At 37.7% G+C, this 24,397-nt stretch overlaps 1 protein-coding gene across 2 annotated transcripts in view; it reads right to left on the bottom strand.

The window, feature by feature from the left end:
- Window positions 1-24,397, bottom strand: part of PRKAR1B (protein kinase cAMP-dependent type I regulatory subunit beta) — a 716,155-nt gene that overhangs the window by 206,532 nt on the left and 485,226 nt on the right. For both annotated transcript variants that reach the window (XM_069084870.1, XM_069084869.1), the window contains one exon: window positions 1,106-1,276. In XM_069084870.1, coding sequence (XP_068940971.1) covers window positions 1,106-1,276 — 171 coding nt within the window. The remainder of the gene's footprint in view (window positions 1-1,105; window positions 1,277-24,397) is intronic.

Below are 24,397 nucleotides of genomic sequence, written 5' to 3'. Positions count from 1 at the left end.
AGTCCCAGCTACGTGGACAGGGAGAGGACCTAGGATTTCACTGAAATAGAATGTTCCTGGATGAGTAAATTCCTTCTAGCAATGCATATTGGCACCTTCTCTGATACTCACACACACCTCCGTGGCACAGTGGATAGAGCATTGGATTGGATGTCAGGAAGACTTGAGTTCAAATCCCACTTCAGTTACTTGCTGGTTATGTGACCCTGGGCAAATCATTTCATCTCGATTTGCCTTGGTTTCCTCAAATATTAAATGGAGATAATAAGAAAACCTACCTCCCGAGGCTATTTTGATGATCAAATAAGACAATATTTGTATCTTTCTCATGTCTTCTCCCATTCGTTATAATTCCTCTATATAACATGACGAATGCAAAAATATGTTTAATAGGAATGTACATGTAAGCCTATATCAGACTGCAGGCTGTCTTGGGGAGGGAGGGGGTAGGAAGGGGGAAAAATTTTAAACTTATGGAAGTGAATGTTGAAAACTAAAAATAAATAAATTAACTAAAATTTTTAAAAAGATAGTATTTGTAAAGAGTTTTGCAAACCTTAAGGCATTATATAAATGTTAGCTGTTATTGTAGTCTTAGGGAGTTGACTAAAGTTCTGAGAAGCTAAATGAGTAGTCCAAGGTCATAGTGTCACATGTGTCAAAGATGGAACTTGGGCCACAGTCTTCCAGTTTTTAAGGCTGGATATCTATCTAGTAGCCACATGTTATCTCCCCAGACATAGGACCTAAAGCAGCCCTCTCTGGGCTGCAGTTTCATCCTCTGTCAAAGAAGGATAATGATGCCAGTCTCAGAGGATTGTGGAGAAGATCAGATGAAATTATAGACATGAAAATATTTTTGCATGGGTATTTATTATATTGGTAAGGTGTTATTATATAATTATTCACCCTTTTTTCATTCCAAATATTTCAGGACATATGAGCCTAGCAGGAAGAGAAGGGGAACAATTCCCTAAGATAGTCTAATATATTGGATAAAATGGTTTGGTGCTTCCAATGTCCTCCTCATGTTTTCCACCAGAAATACAATTTGCTAAACTTTCCACTCATAGGCTCTAGGGCAAACTGGCTCCTAGTAAATCACCTTTCTCACGTAGGAGACAGCATCTTCTTCGGTGTACACTTCAGCACTCACACCACCTCGTCTGCAACGTGCCTTCACAACAGGATTTGGAGGAGGAGGAGAAATCTCGTCATCATGGGAGTCTGACTGGGAGCTCAGCTTCTGGCGAGCCAAGATTTGCTTGCATTCCTCCTGGAAGAGAGGAAAATAGAGGAGAAACTCAATGGAAGTGGTCCTGCTGAAGTTCACACATACAAATGAAATGCTTGAGAGTACACTTAACCTAAGATAAAATAAATAACCTTAAGTTTATTTTATTTTACTCTTGAAATGGAGATGGGGTCTTTTGTTAGGTTATCCTGGCCAAAAGAAGAATATAAAAAGATACTGATGACCTGGCTGGGCAAGCAAGAAGCAATTATCATGCCCTGGCCAGGGCCAACAAGGAGGCAAAATTGGAAAATTGGACATTTGTCTTCAAAGCCCCTCTGCTACCTCTTGGCACCCCTTCTACTTGCCTCCCAGTGACCAAGTACACTCACGGTGCCCACAACCCTTGGACTCTAGTTAATTCAGTTCTATCCAATCAGTGTCTCATGCTCCCAATTAACCCTTTCTTTCTCTCCTATCCCTAATACTCTTATGGGAAAACTCCCATTTCCTCAGAATGTGACCTCTACTAGATATTAAGAAGAAATTAACAAATTGAATTAAGCTTCATTAATCTATGACTGACTGATTGCATGTTTAGTATGCTAGCCCTCTTAGGAATATTTATATTTTAAAAGAAAACACAGTAAAACCACATGAATGAATCTTTCATTTTGTGGCAGAGAACTTTTTCTATGGAAGAACATTAATCTTCAGAGGGAAAAAAAAATCAACATAGGGCTCTCTTCAAAAAGTAATTTGATATAGATTGGATTGAAAAATACAAAATCTGTGATTTCCCTGTTTTTTAAATTAAGAGCAAAAGATATAAAACATTATTCAATAAAATCAGCTAATAACAGGATAATTCAGTTCTATATTAAATCCAATTTAATGAAGTGGAGAGGAAAGAGAGATTAGAGAGAAAAGTTAAGATCAGAAAATTTAAATCAGAAGATCAGAAAGGTAGAGAAAAAGGAAAAGGAAAAGAGAAAGAAAAAAGAGATAAAAGGGAGGTAAAAACTGGTTTTTTAAACTGTTTTCAAAGGAAACAGTAATTTTTTTGCCCAGGGAAGGTATAGAATATTCTCACTTTTTTTTTCTTTTTGTTTTTTGCCTTTTTGGAGGGCAATTGGGGTTAAGTAACTTGCCCAAGGTTACATGGCTAGTTGTTTGTGTGTGTGTGTTAAGTGTCTAAGGTCAGAACTGAACTCAGGCCCTCCTGACTCCAGGGCCAGGGCTTTACTCACTGCAGGCACCTAACGGCCCTAATATTCTCACTTTTAATTTCACTGATAACTAATGCCCTTATAAATGCTAATTAACAGTCTATCCATTACTCACAGCTCTCCACCTGTTCCAACCTTCAAATCTTCTACTCTGAATGGGATAACTGTATAGTTGACTAGGGTAGAAATGATTCTCTGGGAGGGTATTAATAGTTACCATAGCAATGTTATTCCAAAGACTGGATAAAATCAAATCAAGCTGGGGATCTCCACCACTATTTTAATTTGATAGAGTTACAGGAAGCATAGAGAAGACATTTTGGAGGAAAGGAATAGATCCAAAAATTAGGAGACCTGAATTTCCAAGTTCAGTTCAGTAAACTTGGTCGAATTACTTCACTTCTTGGTCTCAGTTTCCTCATTTCTCACAAGGAGTATTGGATTTCTGATGCACCACAAAGAAGCTTTAAAATTAAATTTTTTAAATTAAATCTCCCTAAATCTTTTAAAAGCTTTAAACTGCACCGTGACTTTTGGGACACCCTCCATATACTAGTGGGGCTGACCCTGTGTTTGGAAGGGGGGAAGGAGGGGAGTAGAAGGAGGTGTCGCTAAGGAGTGTAGGAACTGGTTTCTCCAGGAATTGTCAATTGTTTACCCTATGACAACTACAAGGTCAGTTGGATCTAAAAAGTGGATCTTTCCAATGCAGGAGGAAGAGGACATAAGCTTAATTCAATAAAAGAGAAAGGCAGTGAAATCACAGCCTATAGTGGAAATGCATAAAGGCACCAGAGGGTATACTCCAGCTCCCCCCAGAGACTACAACAGCTTTTTTCATCTTTGGCCTTCCAAACTAATTACTGTTTCCCACATGTTGATAGACTGAATCCCTGGTGCAACATTCATTTCTCAGATAGTTATTTTAACCAATCTGTTTTACTGAAAGAGGAAATGAGTGAGAGTTAATTCATCCGGGATGAAACCACAAATGAATATCTTGCATTACTGGTGTGCGTCCTCTTTTTAAAGATATAGAATGAAAAAAAATAAATGATTAATCAATGGTTTGCCACTGATCGCTGTGAATGTCTGGCAAATCTGACCAAACCTCTTATTCTTAAAATTATTTTATCTCATCTTTTCTCACCCACTCTTTGAAGTCCACTGGAATAGAATCACTCTGGCCTCTTTTATGTTGTCAATAATGCCTGGAATGTCTTCCTAACTCCTGCCCATCAAAGCACCTCTTTTCCCTTTACTGAAAATTCTCTCTAAATTTCTTCATTTCCGGGAAGCCTTCCTAAATTCTATGGTTTGGTGAAAAGGGCATTCACCTTTAAGCAACAGATTTCATAATCATCTTTTTGCAGCTTTATTGTAAGGACATAAAAATAGGGAAAGAGAAACATTTTACTGTCTCATCCCCTTCACATGCAAGCCCCCACAGGAAGGAACAGTGGCTTTCTTTGTCTTAAAATATTTGGCAGGTTGTAGACATTCAAAAATATAAAATCAACAGAGTAAAAAAAAAAACTAGTTAGGGACTTGTCTCATCAAGACGTAGCATTTTTCTGTCTTTCTTTTGTCGATAATAGAAAACAGGGCTGGCCATTTCTTCAGGTCAGTTAGTCCAATTCCTTTCTATAAGTGCTCTGATAATTTTGATGCATTAATATTTATCTAATGTGTTCTTACACAATATTACTACATAAATAATTTATATTGTGAACAAAGGAGAATTAGACAAACCATTTGGAAAAAGTTCAATTTTTTTATGACTTGCCTAAACTAATTTCATCAGACTCTCCAAACTCTAAGTCAGAGGTCAAAACTGTATACTTGCTCCTTTCTGTCTCCTTCCACACTGTTCAACACCACATTATCAGAGGATAATACGATATATTCCCCTCTGAAAACTATGACCATGCCACACCCTAGAAAAGGAGGTGCTCTTGGAACAGGAAGTGGAGCTTTACCTCAAGCCTCAGGCAGTCTCATCTGTGAATCTTAAGTATAGAATACCACCACCTGCCACTCCAATACTCACTCGTCTTTTTGAGGGTTAATGGAGTCATCATTTGCATAAAGTATATAAATTAGCTGGCACCAATCCTAGGAATATGCCCCTGATCAAAAAAATCTTCCACCTTATGAAATAAGACTTATTGAATTTAAAGCTGAATGAGATCTTAGATATCACCTAAATAAATCAATCTCTTGTAAGATGAGAAAACCTTTACCCAGAGAGGTTATTGATAATTTGCTCAGTGTCACACAAATAGTAAACAACCAAGTCAGGATTTGAACTGAGGTCTTCTGATTCTGAATCTGGTCCTCTAAACCCCACACCATGCTGCCTCTCTAAAGAGATTAAATTATTTTAAGTCCTTAAGATTGGTGATTTAACAAACATCTCACCCTGCACCCCTAAATGGTAGAATATACTGACTTGAAATAAAAGGCTGTGGTGAAATATTTTATAACACAATTCCCTTATTAAGAAACACATTTCTTACTGAGTACATTGGTTCTTAATGAAAACATTGGTTCATTTCTTCCAAATAATCTGTCTGGCATTATGTAGAAATGAGCACTGCTGAGATTATCTTTTAAAAAAATAATGAAGCCCAAACAAAAAGATGCCTACTCCTATTAGTCACACATATAAAATCAGTTTCTTTGAAAAAAAAAACCCACTTACCAAACATCTGAAGTCTCAATGTGCTATGTTGCCTAGAAATTTTAAATACATAATATTTTGAATAGTTGTTGATAAGCTACAGTAAACTGATGGACTTATACATGATGCTTTGTCTTTCACATATTTTATATCCATCACTTGGATTTTCAGTCTTATGTGATCCTAGAAATTAAATAAACTTTGCTTCTTCAGAAATATTCCATCCCAGAACTAGATTATCTCCAGGGCAAAGCAATAACGTTTGGCTATCAGCATCACCCTAACTTAGATTAACATGGTTCAAATGAAATTAAAATGTCAGTGACTGAGGCAAAATATATTTGGGTATCAAGAACTATCTGATAACAGAAGCAATTTCCCGCCTGAAATGATTCATTTTCAGATACTTCTGCTAGCCTGCTATCAGGAAATATGTAGCAAACTATTCCATCTCATGAAGCATCGTAGTCAATATTAAATGATAAAAGATAAAACATCCTTTAAAAGGAAAACCAAATTAAGAAGCGCTACAATTCAGTAGCTGTCACCCTTCCACTAAGTCTACGAGACTTAAAAAAATTTAGGCTTGAGTAAGAACAGAAGTGAGAGTTACCCTGGGATTCATTTAGACAAGTCTTCACTATAGACCAACTTCATATAAGTAGACCAAAGCTGAAGAGATAGTTCTGCCATATGCCACAGTTTGTATGACTTCTGCTACCAGTCTCAGGCCTCTTAGAAAACTAAAGTTTATGTATTCTCATCATTAGCGCCTGAGTTGGATTTCTTGAAGCAGCACCAGCTTAACAGACAGTTTCTCTGAAAATCAGTTCTGCAAACACCAATGATCGCCCATCACTTGTGACAACTGCCCATATAGAACCCACTTCCAAGTAAACACCTCATCATTCTTCTGTTGCCATGACAATGAACAAGCTCATCTTCCCTGTGAATGGCACAGAAATTGTGCTTATGCAGATAGTAACATTTTATATTCCTACATGTTGTTTGGGGGCTTGTTTTTCTTTTTAATGATTTTCATTGCTCTTTCATTTTCCATCACAGTCATTTCAGGAAAATTCTGGGTATTTCCCTGAAAACTAACTCATCTCATAAGACAAACAGGTAAGCAAAAATACCAGCTACAGGAATCATTTTTGAAAATGTATGAAAAGTAGCATCCAAGTAGTCTCCCCCTCCCCTAACATCCTTAAGGGCAGAGGTTGTCTTTTGACTTTCTTTGTAGCCCAGTGCTTGGCACAACACCAGCATCTCGCAGGTACTTAATAAGAATATGTTTCGTTATCTGTTCTCTATGATTATCAATCTCTTAAATGCTCAGAGTTCAGTTTCCTTTTACTGATCTTTTTATTTACACTGTTTCAATCACTTTGTGTACTATTCTTTCAGTTCCATTTGTTTCACTCTGAATCAATTATGCAAAATCTTCTGCCATGTCCCTGAATTTCTCATATTTGTCATTTCTTACTGCACAATAATATGACATTGCATTCATTTATCACATTTTTTTCCAATTTTTTTCTCAAATGATAGGCACTCGCTATGTTTCTAGCTCATTGATTTTATGAAAAATGCTGCCAGGAATATTTTAGCATAGATCCTTGTTTCTGCTTTTAACTTCCTTGGGGTATTCAGACATCAGTTGGATCACTAGGGGGAGAGGGAGGTAACCCTTTGGTCACTTTTTTGCATAATTCTAAATGCATAATGAGGATGTTCTGACTAATTCTGTCCCCTCCTCTCTAAGTAAAAGACCACCATTCATGTTCAGACCCTCATTACCTCTCTCTCAGACAACTGTAATAGTCTCCTAACTTATTTCCCTGTCTCAAGTCTATTCCTCTCTGATACTTCCTCCACACAGCTGCCAAAGGCACAAGTCTGGCCACATCACTCCCCTTTTCAAAAAGTTCCATTAGCTCCCTATGGCTTTTAGAATCAAAAGCAAACTCCTCTGTTTGATGTTTAAAGTCCTTCAACCTACCTTTCCAGGCTTATTGCAGATTATTTCTCCTCCATGAATTCTTTAGACCAGTCAGACTAGACCACTTGTGGTTTGCCATGGTTTTCTCTTCATCTCCTGTCCCTGTACTAACAACTGGAATGCTCTCCTTCCTCACCTCTGCCTTTGGAATCCCTGTTGCAGTTGTTCAGTCTTTGTGACTCCATGGACAATCTATGGAGTTTTCTTGGCAAAGATACCCCAGTGGTTTGCCATTTTTTTCCTCTCCAATGTGTCCCCATTTTACAGATGGGGACAAATAGAAGCAAATAGAGATTAAGGGACTTGTCCAGGGTCGCACAGATAGTAAATGTCTGAGGCAGGATTTGAATTCAGGTCTTCCTGACTCCAGGCTCCACATTCTATCCATCATGCCACCTACCTGCCCCAGTTACCTTCAAAGCTCAGTTCAAGAGTCAACTCCAATACATAAGGCCTTTCCTGATTCCACCTACTGGTAGTGCCTTCCTTATGAAATAATTTTCTCTTTGTTTCATGTGTATCTTATACATGCACATTGTTTTCTTCAAAAGCATGTAAACTTCTTTTGTGGATTTTGTTTTTATTTCTATCACCTTGCACAATGATTAAAATAGCAAGAAATAGGCATTCCAAAAATGCTTTTTGGGTTGAATGAGTGATTACCTTTCATCTCATAGCCCCTCCAAAACTAACTATTCCTATTTTTGGTCATTTTTGGCAATTTTTTCATTTGCATTTCTCTAACTACATGTATTAGTGATTTTGAATATGTTCATATGGTCATTCATAGTTTAAGAGGTGTTTATATCCTTTGAACACTTAACTACTGATAATAGCTATTGGTCCTCTGTATGTATGTACATAAACATATATATGTGTCTTTTTTATCAGTAATACTTTATGCAAATAAATTTTCCAACAATTTCTCTTCTAGCCTCATTGACTGAATTGATGCAAAAGCATTTTAACTTTGTGAAATCAAAATTATATACTTTGTCTTTTATACTTGCTTCTGTTTCTAGTTTGGCCATTATAAAAACCATCTGCTTCTCTTCCACACACTCCTTTCGGAGAATCACAGATGATTTCATTGTCTTATTACCTGGTTTCAGATCTCCATAGCATCACACCCTATGAGATCGTCTACCAGTATCCAAGAGGATCCAGGGCTGGGTACCAAAGGGAACAGAACTATCTTGTTACCACAAGTTGAATACCCAGTGACCTTTTAAACTGGGTGTTCAGGGTTAGCTGTACTCCCCTTTATGCCCCAGATTATCCACTGCTTTGGAAGGCTCTGACTTATTTTGATACTTTGATGAAGTTACGTTCTCAAGTGCACTTGTGTTCTATTCCTAACATGTACAAATGAAACTTCTATAAAGTAAATAGTCCTTCACCCACCCTCGTTCTTTACTTCTCAACTATGTTCTTCTAGCAAGGTCTCAATGCCCTCAATTTCTTGACATTCAGAAATGCCTCTCCTTTCCTTTCCTGCCTCTTTATTAGAGATTGAATTCCTCTCCCTGGGCGAACCAATGTGCTAGTTCTTTTTTTTTTTTTTAACTTTGAGTTCCATATTCTTTCCCTCCCCTTAGTCTTTCTCCCACCCCTTGAGTAAGCGAGTAATATATTGCCCATTTACATGTGAAGTCATACAAAACATATTTCTATATTAGCCATGTTACCCAAAAAATAATTAAATAAAAGCAAGAAAAAGAAAAAGAAAAACAATGTGCTTCAATTTACATTTAGAGTTCATCAGTTCTTTTCCTGAAGGTGGATAGCATTTTTCATAATGAGTCCTTCAGAATCATCTTGGATCATTGTATTGATCAGAGTAGTCAAATCTTTCACAGTTAGTTACCATTACCATATTACTATTACTGTGTGCATTGTATTCCTGGTTCTGCTCACTTCACTTTGCATCAGTTCATATAAATCTTCCTAGGTTTTTCTGATCCATTTCCCTCATCACTTCCATCTCATTCATATACCATGATTTGCTCAACCACTCCTCAATCTATGGACATCCCACCACCACCATTTCTAATTCTTTGCTACCACAAAAAAGAATTGCTATAATATATATAATAGACATATTATATATTAATATATATAAAACATATACTATATTTGGAACTATCATATACTTTTTCAAAATACAAACTACACAAAATAAAAATTTTTATTTTTAGAATAATTATCTTTTTCTGTTTGTATATGGAAAGATCACACGTCTTGATGCTTGTCAAGCTCATAATAATAAACAAATTACCTTTTATAGGAACATATACATATATACAGGTATATGTGTATACACACATATTACAAGGATATTTTTTAGTATTCTAAGCAATATAGTATAACTGACATTATTAGGACCAAGGCCAGAAGTCTGCCTACAGTACATGACAAAAATTATCTACAATGTATCATCATTGCACTCATTATATTTGTCAGTTAGGAAGGGCTTCTTAAAACTTCTTCCACCTTTGATCCCTTTTTGTATTTTAGCAGCGCTCACTGACATTGCGTGATGTGACAGCATGCACAGTGCAAAGTGCACATGCTGTGTGTTCAGAACCAAGGCTACAGTGAAGTTGTGCGATGTAACATGGGCAAGCACTGCCAGAAACACCTTGGATTCATTAAGCATTTGATTTTTAATTAATGTTTGGTCATTGTACTTTCAGAAACTTTTTATTGTTGCCAAATTTTTCATGACCCCATATGAGATCACAACCCACAGTTTAAGAAGCTCTGTTAGAGAATGATTCAATTAAACAGTATTATTGAGATCCAATTTTTTTATGTCTAATAATGTAGGAAATGAACTAGACATGTAAGATGGCATCACTATTCATATTTTTCATTGTGGGAAGTTAAGAATTACATATGAATCAAATAACCACAAATTATCTTACATTGTTAATTTTTTTAAAAAGTCAAAATGAAAAGCATAGCCAATAAATGCTTATAGTGGAAAGGAGAGAATACTGTGGGCTATCATCATGAAAGAAGGCTTCAAAAAGGAAATGGGAGTCAAGCTAGGTCTTTTAAGAGTTTTGTAAAATTGTAAGAGTTTTGTAAAATTATAAAGAACAAGCTTGAATTCAAAGAAGAGATATGATGAGAAGACAAGAAGACTGTAATGGAAAACAACCTTAAAAAACTAGGGAACTATGATCAGTGCAAAGATATCCCCACACATGCATCTACTCCTATGCAGGGGTGAAGAATCCACACCTGTCCAACTTTGCATACAAAGTCAGATATTTTCAGCATATTACTCAGTTTTGCTGAATGTTTTAAAAAAATTTTTTTAATTAAAAAAAATTCCATTCTAAGGAGTGGCTCTCTGAGAGGGAGAAAGAAGAGTGATTTAGGAGGAAAGCTAGGTAATAAAAAGACAAAAGATATTGAAAAATATTTTTTTCAATCTTTAAAGATTGTTAAAATAAACACAAAAGACTTCATGGAGAAGATGGGAAAAATGGCATAGTAGAAAGAGCTTGAATAAGCAGCTTCTTCTGAGAAAAAAAAGGAAAAGAAAGGAGGGAAAAAAGCATTCCAGGTGATAAGTGAAGCATGAATAAAGACATTGGATCAAAATGAGCATGGCATGTTTTCAGAGCAGTGAATAGATCAGCCTCCTTGGAATGGAGGGTTGATTTCGGGAAGTATTAGGGGCAGAGTTTGGTAGAAAGGGTGGGCCAGGTCATGGAAGGACTTCCAAGTTCTCTGTTTCAAGAAATGACAAAACATTGAGGACAAAGGGAAATCACTAAAGGTTTTTCACTCATGCAAGTGGAATTTTAGGAAGTACTTACAAGGCAGTGTGGCACTGTATGGAGAATGCTGGCTGTGGTCTCAGAGGACTTGGTCAAATCTCAACTCCGAGCTTACTACCTGTGTGACTTTGGGCACATCGCTTACCTCTTGCAGTTTAGCTTGAGGTAGTTGGGCTAGATGGGCCCTATGATTCCTTTCAGCTCTAAACCTAAGATCCTAAGAATTATCTCTTGACCATGTTTAGAATGAGCTGGGCAGAAGAGAACACAGGAAGGTAGATTGGTTAGAAGCTGGTTGCTCTCTTCCAAGCCTGAGGGAATAAGGGATTAGACAGGGGAGCTTGAAGAGAAGGTAGAAAGGAAGGGCTAGCAAAGAGAAATATTTTGAAATCTGACTTCTTTATCCACTGCATCTAAGCACTTGATTTCTACATACCTAGAAAAGCTTGGCTCCCAAGAGAATGGCAATGGCATTAACATAAAACATATGTCATCAGTCAGTATAGACAGTGCAAAAAGTACAGCATAAATCCATTATACAATGAAAAAGGTGCTGGGTTTGATCACCAAGGACCTAGACCCACCACTTATCACTTGTAATACCTTAAGCAACTTACTTAACTTCTCTGGTTTTAACTTCCTCATTTATAAAATGCAAAGAATAAATTAGATGGTTCCTTTCTGATGCTAAATATATGATCCTGGGGCAGCTAGGTGGCACAGTGAATAGAGCACCAGCCCTGGAGTCAGGAGGACCTGAGTTCAAATGTGATCTCAGACACTTAACACACACACACAAAACCAGCTATGTGACCTTGGGCAATTTAACCCCAATTGCCCTTTCAAAAAAAAAGGCTAAATATATCATCCTACATTCCATCTTACTACTGGGAATAAAGCTCAACCCCCATGCCCTACTGAGGGTAAGTAGGGGGAGGGAAGAAAATAAGCATTTTTTAGTGCCTACTGTGTGCCAGACACTGTTCTAAGTGCTTTTCACAATCTCAGTCGATTCTCACAACAATCCTGAGAGGTAGGTGCTCTCCCTCCTCATTTCTGCTTTTTGGCTTCCAAATCTCAGTTGAACAACAACAAAAGTCCATCTTTTATAGGAAGCTTTTTTCAGTCCCCCTTATTATTATCCCCATTTTACAACTGAGGAAACTGAAGCCAATAGAGGTGAAGAGACTTGACTAGGGTCATATAGCTAGGAAGGATCTGAGGTTTGATATGAACTCAGTTCTTTCTGACTCCAGGCTTAGTACTCTATCCACTGTGACTCCAACTGTGTTTATATTAAGCAATATAAACAGTATTTGAAGAAAAACATATTCACGTGTGTGTATACACTTCAATACTATCTGTATATATATAATATATATGCATAAATATGCATATTTCCAAAACAGTGTGCTTTTATTTTATTTATATGTACACACATACAGAGTTTAGGACAATTTAACTCCAAATTTTCAGATAATTCAATTACCTAACTGTAACTAAACGATATTCAGATGAAGGTGGATGTTGTCTCAGGCACTCATCAGACATGCAACTTAAGAATGGCCTCAAACAAAAAAATGGACTTCCTGGCACCTTGGATGGTACCAAACAACAGATCCCAAGATGCTCAGGAAAGAGATGGTACAAAGCACCCCTTTTGCAGTTGCCTCACTAACACTTTTTCACCAGGGAAGGAACACTCTCGTGCCAGGGGAAATTCCTAAGACTCAATGGAGCCAGGCACTTCTGAGATCCTAGAGATTTGCTAGCACCTGACCCTCACTCTACATAACAGCAACAAAGATAGCTAACTTAATTAGATATTAGCGATTGGTAACAGCCCTTCTTCCTCCTTGAATATATGTCGCCTCTGTATGCCAGTAATGGCATGATTCAATCTGATTCCCCGCATCTCGCCTGACACAGCCACAACCCTGGTACAGGTCCTCATCACCTCATGCCTGGACCATGCAACAGTCTGCTGATTGGGACGTCTCCCTCCCACAAGTTTCTCCTTGCTCCAGTCCATTCTCCACTCTACTGCCAAAGTGATCTTCTTTAAAGCAAAGGTCTAATCATGTTATTCCACACCCTACCCCCAAAGCAAAAAAATCCAGTGGCTCCCTATTACCTCCAGGACAAAATATAAAATCCGCCAGCATTCAAAGCCCTTCATAACCTGCCTTCCCCTATATCTCCAGTTTTCTTATACCTTATAACCCCCCACCTTCTCTACAATCCAGTGATACTATCCTGTTTGCTGTTCCTTGAACAAAAGACTCCATCTTCAGACTGGACATTTTCACTAACTGCCCCCTATGCCTGGATTCTTCTCCCCCCTCATTTCTACCTCTTGGCTTCCTTTAAGTCCCAGGTAAAATCCCATCTTTTACAAGAAGCTTTTTCCATTCTCCCTTAATTCTAATACCTTCCCAATTTATTCCATAGCTTGTTTGTAAATAGTTGTTTACATGTTATCTATCCTTTTGGACTATGAACTTCTTAAAAAGAGCAGGGGCTTTCTTTTAGCTTCCTTTGTATTTTGAGGATTTAGCATAATGCCTGACATAGAACTGGTTCTTAATAAATCTTTAGTGACTGACTTCTCTTCCTAGCCTTGCTGATGCCAATAAATTAAATATTCTATTATTAAATTGACTACAAAAGAAAGTATGAAAAGTTAAATGACAGTAGACTGTTTGGTAGCTCATTTTAATAAGGTTTCATCTATTTGTAAAATTAAAATGTTAGAATTGGCAGAGACGTTAAAGATCATCTAGGCTAGCCACCTCAATTCACAGGAATTACGGCCCGGAGATGTTACTCAGTCACAGAGCCAGGATGAGTCCATACAGATCCTGATTCCCACATCTGGAGAATTATGGAAAATGTTTTTCCTCCACTAAGTTATGGTCAGGGCAGAAATCTTTCAGTGACAAAAGAATGTTGCTTTGTTTAAAAAGCTATTTTTTCCTTTTCTGGCAGGAGACATTTAAAATTATTGAGGATACAAATGACAGAAAGAATGAATCTTTGGACCTCTGGTAACCTCAGAGAACTGTGTGACCAGACAGCTTCTTGATACCTATTGTATTCTGGTTATCAGTCAAGAGGACATAATAGCTTAGGTGGCAATGATGCTGGATAACCTTTGACTAAGAATTTCCTTTAATAACACAAAACCTTCTTTTAAAAAAAATACTCCCTCTTCCCTTTCTCCTCTAGCAATTCCAGGAAGAAACCCATTTTCAGAAGCTCCCTTTCCTGTCTGCTTTAATGCTTACTCAGTGTCTGAAGGACTTTGAACACTAAAGTTCAACAGGTCATGACAAGTCTCCAAAGGGCAAGGCATCTTCAAAACAAGTCTGGGAACACATTTTCCAAAAAGCATATTTTCCCAAAAGCACAAGAGCCAGAAATTACCATTTAAACATGCACCATATCCCAAGAGAGATTATCCTAGTTCAATTCAGAAGGCCCAATTAATTCATTGTATTTTAAAATGAAATTCAAGACAAACTTCTGACCAATGTTTTTCCCCCTCTACATAAGGAGGAAATGAACTCCAGACTTCTAGAACTTCTTGAATGCAAATTATCCAGAGTCCCCAGAGGGCAATAGCTCCTGGTGAGGGTCTAAGGAATGTAAGCTCCTCTTGCCTTCAGTAGTGGACCTATAACCCTTTAGGGAGTTTGGAGCTAATTCATACCTCCTGCTCAATTCTACCTTTTGTTTTAGTTTTCTCATGTAGACATGACCTGTCTATTAACTTGTTTTTCTAAGAAATCTTATTTGAAATGGAAATAGAGCTTGGCTGCCTTTCTTTGAGCTAAGACTAGAAGATAATGTGCCCAAGGCTGAAGGGCACTTTCAACAAATGTTTGTCTAGACTTCTGCAGGAATAATCAAGGTTATTCTGAGAAGACATAAGCAATTTTTGTTCCATACAAGACACACCATTACCCACCACCCACCTCATTTCCCTGTGCCAATGCTGCCCTTTTCCATAACAGAAAATGTTTTCTATAATTGCATTTATTGTTCTATTAATATGTTACAAAATCTTAAGTCTCAAAAAAAAAAGAATCATGGTTTTTCAAGAGCTTTGATCTATGGGTCAAAGATTAAATTAGCCTAATCCTTGGATAACTATTCCATTCCTATTTCTCCCTCCCTCCTCTCCCATATTAGAGTCCTTCAGATGAGTCTGAACCTGGAGGGCAAAGACATATTTAATAATATTTGTAGTTTAAGGGAGGTTTTTTGGTTATGTTTTTGTCTGCTTGCTTACTTGCTGGTTTTGAGACTAGAGCTCCCTATTTCTTCCAGGTTGCAAACAGTGGCCATTCATTCATGAGTCTGGTCTCACCACTCATTGTCACAGAAGCTTTGACCCACTCTGTTTCTGACCTGAGCTGGGTTACCCCTCCTTAGGCAGTCTACTCCCATGGATCCATCATATTGGTTACAGACAATGCAGAACTTCGATTGTATTTAGCCCTACTAGTCTTTATAGGACTTTGCCTTACTCTTATATTTACCTTCTTCCATCTTCACTGTATTTCTTTTCAAAATCTAGGTTGCCTGGTGAGTTCCCTGTGTATCCACATCATCATCTTCAGACAAAATCCAATTTTCCCTCTTAATTGGAACTATTCCTTTTTGTGTTTTTAGAATTATAGCTCTCTTGAGCTGGCTTCTGACCTTTCTGATCACTTTCTGACCTAGGCTGGTTTGCCCTTCCTTAGGCAGCCCACTCCCAAGAGCCTTTCATATTGGTCATAGACAATACAGACCTTCAATCATCTCTAGCCCTATTAAAGTTCTGAACTTCCAAACTCAAAGAGATCCACCAGCCTCAGCCTCCCCTAGTTTCAGGAATCACAACCATTTGCAACCAAACCTGACTTTATCTGTGTTCTAAAAACTGTCTCATCCACTATCTGGCTTTCTTTGGCCATAGCTTGATCTCGTAGATGGAAATAAACCATGAGAAAATGAGTGTAATGTCCTGTCCCTTTTTTTTTTTGCAATTCTCAAGAATAATGTGTATTGAGTTATTCATTATTCTTTAAATACTAGCTATAATTTACCTATATAGCTAGACCACTTTTTCCCTTTGGTAGTTCCTTTAAAGCTGGTTCTATTTCACATCCTGAATTTAGATTGTTTAATATCTCTATTTCTCACTCTGTTAATTTGGACACCTTTATTTTTGCAGATATTCCCCACAAAAAAACCCTTTTTTGTCATCTTTAGTTTTCCTTATGATCAGAACCCACTCTAATTAAATGCTCAGTTCATTCTGAACTTTTGCTGAACCCACAGGTTTTATGGGACCTATAAAATAGTCCCATTTTATAGGTCTATATTTATCTTATATTTACCCTCTGTTACTACTTCCATTTTCATCATATTTCTTTTTAAAATCTAAACTAGTGGATGAGTTCCTTGTGCATCTATATTATTCTCTTCAGATAAATCCCAATTTTCCTCGTTTGCAACTATTACCTTACTACAAAGGTAATTGGGCTGGTTTCCTCTTTAGCATTTTATTTAGTCAGTAGGATCCTTACTTCCTCTGAACCCTTTGAAATTTGCTTTTTCAGTTCTAAGGTTCCTGTCTTGACTAAGCCTAGACCTTTTCTCTTTCACAAATTCTAGGAGATAGTAGTCACTTCTCTCCAAGATCTCCATCTTTTCTACCCCCCAGCAACCAGTTCTTCCTTGTTAGTGAGAATCAGCTGTAAAGAATTTCCCCTTGTTCATTCCAAGAATTGGAAAGGACCTTGGGGGGAAAGGGGTTGGCATCTAATCCTATCAGTACCTGAACAAAAATTCCCTTCTCCAACCACTCCTAAAAGGAGACATCCAATCCCTGTTTAAAGACATCTACTGCGGCAGAGCCCACCACCTCCTCAGGCATCTCATTTTACCTGTAGACAGTTCTAGTTATCAGGAAGTTTTAACTTTCATCAAACCCAAATTGACTTCTCTGAAACTTTCATACCTTGTTCCAAGTGCTGTCCATTGGGAGGAAGTAGAACAAACAAGATTGATCCGTCTTCCTTAAAGCAGCTTTTTGAATACCTGAATACTCCCATCCCCTACACAGTTTTAAAAACATTTCCTCTCCAGGTTACGTATCTTGTTCCTGAAACTAATGCTCAGGAGGCATGTTCTCCAAGCTTCCCATCATTCTGGTTCACTGGAGTTATTTAAACTTCCTCTAGCATCACAAAAAAAGTGACACTAAAAGTGAACGGATTCCAGATCTGGTCTGACCAGGACAGGATGAAGCAAAACTGTTATCTTTTTGTTTGTTTGTTTGTTTGTTTACTCTGACTAGGATGAGGCCTAGAATATTATTAGCCATTCTTGCTGCTACATCACACCTGACCCAGATGGATTTCAAATGAAACAACTGGAAGAGGTGACTAATGAGCCCCTTTTAGGGCTGTTTAAAAGATAAGAAAGGTAAGACAAAACTAAAGAAAGGCAAATGGTGACCTGATTTTTTTTTTGGAGTGGGGGGAGAAAGGAATATGGGCAGAGAGCAATGGCCCTGGAGTCAGAAGGACCTGAGTTCAAATCCGACCTCAGACGCTTGACGCTTACTAGCTGTGTGACCTTGGGCAAGTCACTTAACCCCAACTGCTTCGCCAAAAAAAAAAGGAAGAAAAAGAGAATCTGAAGACCATGGATCTGGGTGCCTTCAACTCTTGAAAAAATTCTGGAATGGACTATCAAAGAGATGACTAACTGGCAAGCATCTAAAAAAAAGGAAGTTGGTATTACAAAGAGCCAGCATAACATGGCTTAATCAAGAACAGGTCAATCCAGCTTAAGCTCATTTCCTTTTTTGATAGGATTACTAAACTAGCAGATGAGTGGAATGCTGTGGATATAGTACTTAGAGTTTAGCAAAGCTTTTGGTAAAGTAACTCATAGTATTCATTAGGAGAACAGGGAGAGATATTAAATGAGAATTTTAGATGGCTTATTCAAAGAATAATTAATGATTCAGTGTCAATGTTGCAGATCTCAGGAGGGGTTACAATGATCTGGGCTTGATATTCTGTTTAATGTTTCTATCAATGACTTGGAGAAAGGCAGAAATGGTTATGTACATCAAACCTAGGAGGGCCAGCTACTATAATGTTTGGGGAGGGGGTGGAGTAACTATGGCACAAGGATCAAATCCTACCCCTCATGTATTTTTTCTAAGTCTGGCAAGCTAAGAATGGTTTTTCCGTTGCAAAATGCAATAAAACTATATGGAAATGCAAAAACTACTCTTAGCTCATCGATAAGAAGTGAGCCCTCCTGCAAGTCCTGGAGGATAGAGATCAGATCCAAAAGGCCCTTAACAATGAACACGGAATCAAAATGGACTGAACAGAGTAAGATGAAATTCAATATGGATAACTGTAGAGTCTAACTCTTGAGTATAAAAAAATCAATCTCAGAAGCATTAGATGAGGGAGTCATGAAGAGAGAGTAGTTGTTCTGGAAAAAATCTGGCAATTTTAGCCTACCACAAGCTCAAAATGAGGGTAGGATGATTGTAGCAGGCAAAAAGGCTCAGACTTCCTTAAGAGGGGCATTACTTTTGGAACTATGCCCAAAGGGCTATAAAAATGTGCACACCCTTTTGACCCAGCAATACCACTTCTAGGGTTGTATCCCAAAGAGATTATACAAGTGGGAAAAGGACCCGTATGTACAAAAATATTTCTAGCAGCTCTTTTTGTGGTGGCAAAGAATTGGAAATCAGGGGGATGCCCATCAATTGGGGAATGGCTAAACAAGTTGTGGTATATGAATGTAATGGAATACTATTGTGCTATAAGAAATGAGGAGCAGACGGACTTCATAACCTGGAGAGACTTCTATAAAATGATGCTGAGTGAGGAGAGCAGAATCAGGAGAACTTTGTACACAATTACAGACACATTGTATCTGTGACAACTGACTGATAGACAGGGCTCCTCTCCACAATGCAAGGTTATAAGACAACTCCAAGAAACTTGTGATGGAAAGGGATGTCCACATCCAGACAAAGAACTACACAGTCTGAATACAGATTGAAGCAAACTACTCACTCTCTCTCTCTTTTGTGTTTTGTTTTGTTTCCTTTCTTCTTTCTTGTTGTTCACTCCATTGTTTATAATTCTTCTTTACAAACTGACTAATGTTTAATGCAAAGGTATTTATAGAACCTATTTCGGATTGCATGCTGCCATGGTGGGGAGAAGGGAAGGAGGGAGGAGGAGAAAATTTGGAACTCAAAAACTTGTGGAACTGAATGTTGTAAACTAAAAGTAAATAAATAATTTAAAAAAATTTTTTTTTAATTTTTTAAAGAGAGGCATTGCTTTCAGCAATAAGGAAGCAATAGTCCTGCTTTATTCTGCCCTCCTCAGACCTCCTCTGGATTATTGTGTTCACTTCTGGGCAGTAGAACTGAAGGCCCAAAGATGAGTAAACAATATAGTGAAGGATCTTGAATTCATGTGATATGAGAATCAGTTGAAGGAATTGGACATGCTTAGAAGACTCGTGGGGACTGTATAGATAATGGTCTTAAAATATTGAAAGACTATCAAGAGGAGATGGGGTTGGAATTGTTCAGTTTGGCCCGGGAGGGGCTAATTTATGGGTTAATTTAATCTTGATATCAGGAGAAATTTCCTAACAATTAGAACTGGCCAAAAGGAGAATGAGCCATTTTAAGAGGTCGAGAGTTCTCCCTTTGTGGAAGCCTCCTTAATAAAACAAAGAAAAAGTACCTATCAACTATGCTATAACAGGGATTAAGTAACAGCAGAGGGAGTAGAAGGCAGACATCCTGAGTTACTGTCCAAAATTTTTAGGTGCATGACAGCCCACTGGGGGGAAGGTATTTCTTTTTACAGGAAGGACTTTCTGGTGGCTTCAGATCAGACCATTTAGATGACTATTTACTCTGCTAAGAGGTCCTATCAACAGATAGGAACAGGTCTTGAGAAAAATTTCTCCTTTGCTAAGCCCCGATAGAGCAGATAGCTACCATCCTCCCCCAAGTAAAGGGAGAATTGCACTTAACATCTTTTCCATTTAAAACAATCCACCAAGTGTTTTTTCATATAAACTATTATTTCATAACCAAGTCAAGAAAAGTTCACATCAACTTCACAACTTGACCTTAAAGAGATAATTATCACTTTTAAAACTAGATCAGAAGAAATCATTGTTATGCTTTTACTGCAACATCTGGGCTATTGGAGTTTTCAGTGTGCCAGAATTATAGGCCTTATCATGCTAAAATTCACAGCTGTTTGCTTGAGAAGTTGGCAAAAACAAGGCTCTGTCTCTCATACTAAATAGGAAGACAAGACTTTGGAGTCTAGCATGGGCAGCACAAATTCTTAAATCATCCATGTCTATGACATGCCACTCTTGCCCAACAATTTTCTTCCACTTCCAAGTTTGCAAGCTTTCAGAAAATTAGGAGGTGTGATTCCATCCCACTAGGGAAGCCCAAAATCCCAGAGCATTCCAGACAAACCCCAGGTGCAGAACTGTCTGCAGATCTTTTTTTTTTAAGTACTGGAACCCCAGACATAGTTTTAAGGCATATAAAAATGTACATGGAGAATACTAATTGTTTTTCCCCCTTTTTTCATTTGTCTTGCTGAGCTTTCAAAAAAATATCAAGCCAGTTTGATGATGACAGCTTAGCCAGCCAGTGACAATTTTAATAGGTTGTGGCCCTATCCTAGCCACCCACCACTTTGAAGGACTCAGAGGAGACTTAATCAATTCTAATTCTATACCTTTAAGTACAGTCTCAGACCTGTGAGACCACACAAATCCTGCACTGGAGCTAACCCAATTCCCCTAGTTAACCTCATATAACCCATCCACTTCTTAAGGATTCTCTGGCGGGGGGGATGATCCAGGGTCCTAGGATCGAATTCAAAAGGGAATTCAAGGCTTGACATTAAGGGAAGGAAAAGGAAAGACACTATTTGTTAAGATATTCACACCTCTGCAGTTATTTGATTATTACCAAGCCTAATCTCAGGATACAAGACCATAGTTCTACCCTTTATACCTGGCTCCAAGAGTCTCAGGGAGCAAAATGAAAAAGATTTCTATAGCCAAGACTGGTTTTATGTGCAAATAAAAGGGGGGAGAGGGAAAAAGAGAGGAGAGAGTGAGAGTGAGAGAGAAAGAGAGAGAGAGAGAGAGAGAAAGAGAGAGAGAGAAAGGAAGAGAGGGAGGGAGGGAGAGAGAAGGGAGGGAAGATAGGGAGGGAGGGAGAAAGAAAAATAAACTATGATGCCTTAAAAGTACAAAGAACTGAAGCCTATAATTATTTTTCCTCCCCAACCACTAGAGGAAGCAAGCCTATCTATTATAGTTTATAGGATCATAAATTTTGAGCTAGACAGGCCCTTAGAGGAAATCTAGTGCACCTCCCTTATTTTGGAGATGAAGAAATACCCAAAGATAGGGCTTGGTAGACCTGGGACATGGGGGCAGCTAGGTGGCACAGTCCGACCCCAGACATTTGACACACTTACAAACTGTGTGACCTTGGGCAAGTCACTTAACCCCAATTGACTTGCCTGGATTCCTTGCCCCCCCCAAAAAAAAGCAAAAAACAAACAAACAGAACTGGTAGCTATGAGGTAACTTAATGTTGATTTGCCAGGCCAGTGATAACTGTGGTTAGTTTTCACTTATTAAGGATAAATAAAATACATTTTATAAATAAGTCTCTGAATCTTAGTCACCTTAAGATCAGGCACAGTGTATTTTTTCTTTTTGTTTTGGTAGAGCATGGTGGATTCCTAGGTGCAGTTAGGTGATCGAATCCTAAATCAATAACAAAATCTTAAAGCTGAAAGGGGCTCAGAGATTGTGTTCTTCTACTTCTGGTTTTTGCCTGGAAAGAGTTGTGGGAGAAGGATTCAGATCATCTTCATCTCTCACAAGGCTATATTCCTCAGGACTTCTCTATCATGCCCCAGAAATCTCTTCATCCTGGAAGCTTATTCCAGACCTCGACTTCACCCAGCAGAAGTACTCTTCACCCTTGTTACACCTCCCTCTGATTTAATGGCTCCTGCCAGAATGTGCCTTGAAGGAGCCTAGCAGTCTCTTCATTTCCCACTAGGATGCAATTCAGACTTCTCATCATCAGTCCCACATGGTATACCCTCCCCTCACCACTCTCTCAGTTTTACGGGTTGTCTTCCCCCAATAGACTGGAACCTCTCTAAGGACAGGAACTGTCTTTTTGCTTGATACATAGTAGATACTTAATAAATACTTGTTGACTGACAGAAAAGAGAAGGAATTAAGCTGAATAAGGCAAAGAAAATTTTGAAGATGGTTTAGATTTGTAAAGGAGGCCAGGGATTGAACGTGAGGAAGAAAAATTAGGAATATTTAGGAGAAAATGTGAAAGAATACAATTTCCACGTCCATATTTTATTTACAATTCTGTGACAGAAGGTTGGGAAAGCAGCAGGCCTAAGAAATAAGGATTCAAATAAAGAGAAGCATTTAAAGAGAAGGAAAAAGAGGTCATAAATTTGAAAAGCAAGGTAAGTAAAAGAACAGGTTAAGTAAATTAGTAAGTAAGACAAACTGGTAAATAATTAAGAAGTTAGTCCTAAAACAAAAGGAATAAGAGAGTGACTATAAAATTGCTGAAATAAAGGAAAGATTTTAAGTGGGGCTTTCAGGATGTAAAGATGTGGGTTTTTTTAACTCTATAAAAAGTTTTAACAGGATGCTTAGGCGGGGGGTGACAAGGCATCAATATCCCAAAACTTTTCCAAAAAAAAGCTAAGAATCTCAATCAGTATGGAGAGAAAAGGCAAAATTTGCAGTGACTTGCACTGAATATGCATGTTTTTATTTCTGCCAGTCAAGTGATTGCTATCTGTGTTGTAAGTATATGGAAATATGTTTTGCATGATTTCATATGTACAATGAGCATCACATTTCTTGCCCTCTGAGTAGGTGGGGGAGATGGTAAAGGGAGGGAGAGGATCTGGAACTGAAAATAAAAATTTCAAAGGAAAAAACTACAAGTATGATCATCTCTTTCACAAAAGAGAAAATGAAGAAACTTCAGAAATGTCTATCCACACAAGAAGCTATTGGTCACAAAGTTATGTTCATTTTATAGGGAAAATAGGAAAAAAAAGTGGAAAAGGATCTGAAGTGGAGGAGGAAAAACTCAACCCTTGACAGGAGTAGAAGAATGTCACACAGAGAAGGAAGAGGAAAAAAGTACAACTCTACAATTGGAACCAAGAAAAATGTGAGCACCTTTCTGAAGAAGACAGAAATAAATGTTCTGAAGAAGTAGTTGTTTATCTTCAAAGGAATGATACAGTCAAGGCACAGAAGCTATCAATTGAGAGTCAATAAAAAGTCAAAGGAAGAAGGGCACAGTGATGGTGGTTAGTGACTCAGGGATACCAAGGCAGTTATTTTTTCATCTGACAAAAATAGAAAGGGTATTGTTTTCCTAGACAATGTCTAAGACACAATATAAAATAACAGAGATTCTCTCAAGACTTGTCAAAATGGTTGGATGACTACTACCATATTTTGGTAATTAATGTGGTCACACATAATACCGTCAGAATAATCAGGACCAAGAAATTGATGTTTAAGTATCTGAACCATGGCTTAAAATACAAAGATGACAGATTACATCAGGGATGGAGTCCACTTAACAAAGGCTGGTAAGAATGTCTCTGCCTGGTATCTTGCGGATTTAACAAAAAAAAAAAAAAAGAATAGAGAATGAGAAAAACCTCCTGGTATTTCAACAAGCTAGATACCACAGAGAGTAGCTACTATAACGAAATGACACCAGATATGACACCTGAACATTTACAGGAAACAATATATTAAAAAAAGGAACCAATAGTAAAATCCATGGCCTTAAATGTCTATATATATATATATATATATATATATATATATATATATATATACACACATATATCAATGCCCCAAATTTCAAAAATTAGGATTAGGGGCTTGAGGTCCTAATGCAAAGCAAATCTGAAACGACAGGTATTCCCAAGACTTGATGGGACAAAATCTATGATAACTATTATTCTGGATGATTAGAATTTATTCAGAAGAAACGGGATAAGTAAAAGTTGGGGAAGTAGAGTGTTGTATATTAAAAAGGTATACTGATGTGAGATAATTCAGGAACCAGAGTGAGAGGAAACATGGTGGAAAGTATTTGGAAGAAGATCAATAAGGGAAGAAATAGAAATGATTTTTATCTTTGGAGTATACTACAAACCACCTGGACAGAAAGAGAAAATAGATGAAAAGTCTGGGAAGCACATCACAAGCCTGACACAGAGGCATAATATATTAGTGATGAGAGATTTCAACTAATTACACATCTGCTGAAGT

The sequence above is a fragment of the Petaurus breviceps genome, unplaced genomic scaffold, assembly GCF_028583685.1.
Source record: "Petaurus breviceps papuanus isolate PSGF00001 unplaced genomic scaffold, PetGlider_PUasm1.0 175, whole genome shotgun sequence".
In the NCBI taxonomy this organism is placed as follows: Eukaryota; Metazoa; Chordata; class Mammalia; order Diprotodontia; family Petauridae; genus Petaurus; species Petaurus breviceps.
The sequence above is the reverse complement of the archived record's forward strand: the minus strand, read 5'-3'. Positions and strand labels throughout refer to the sequence as shown.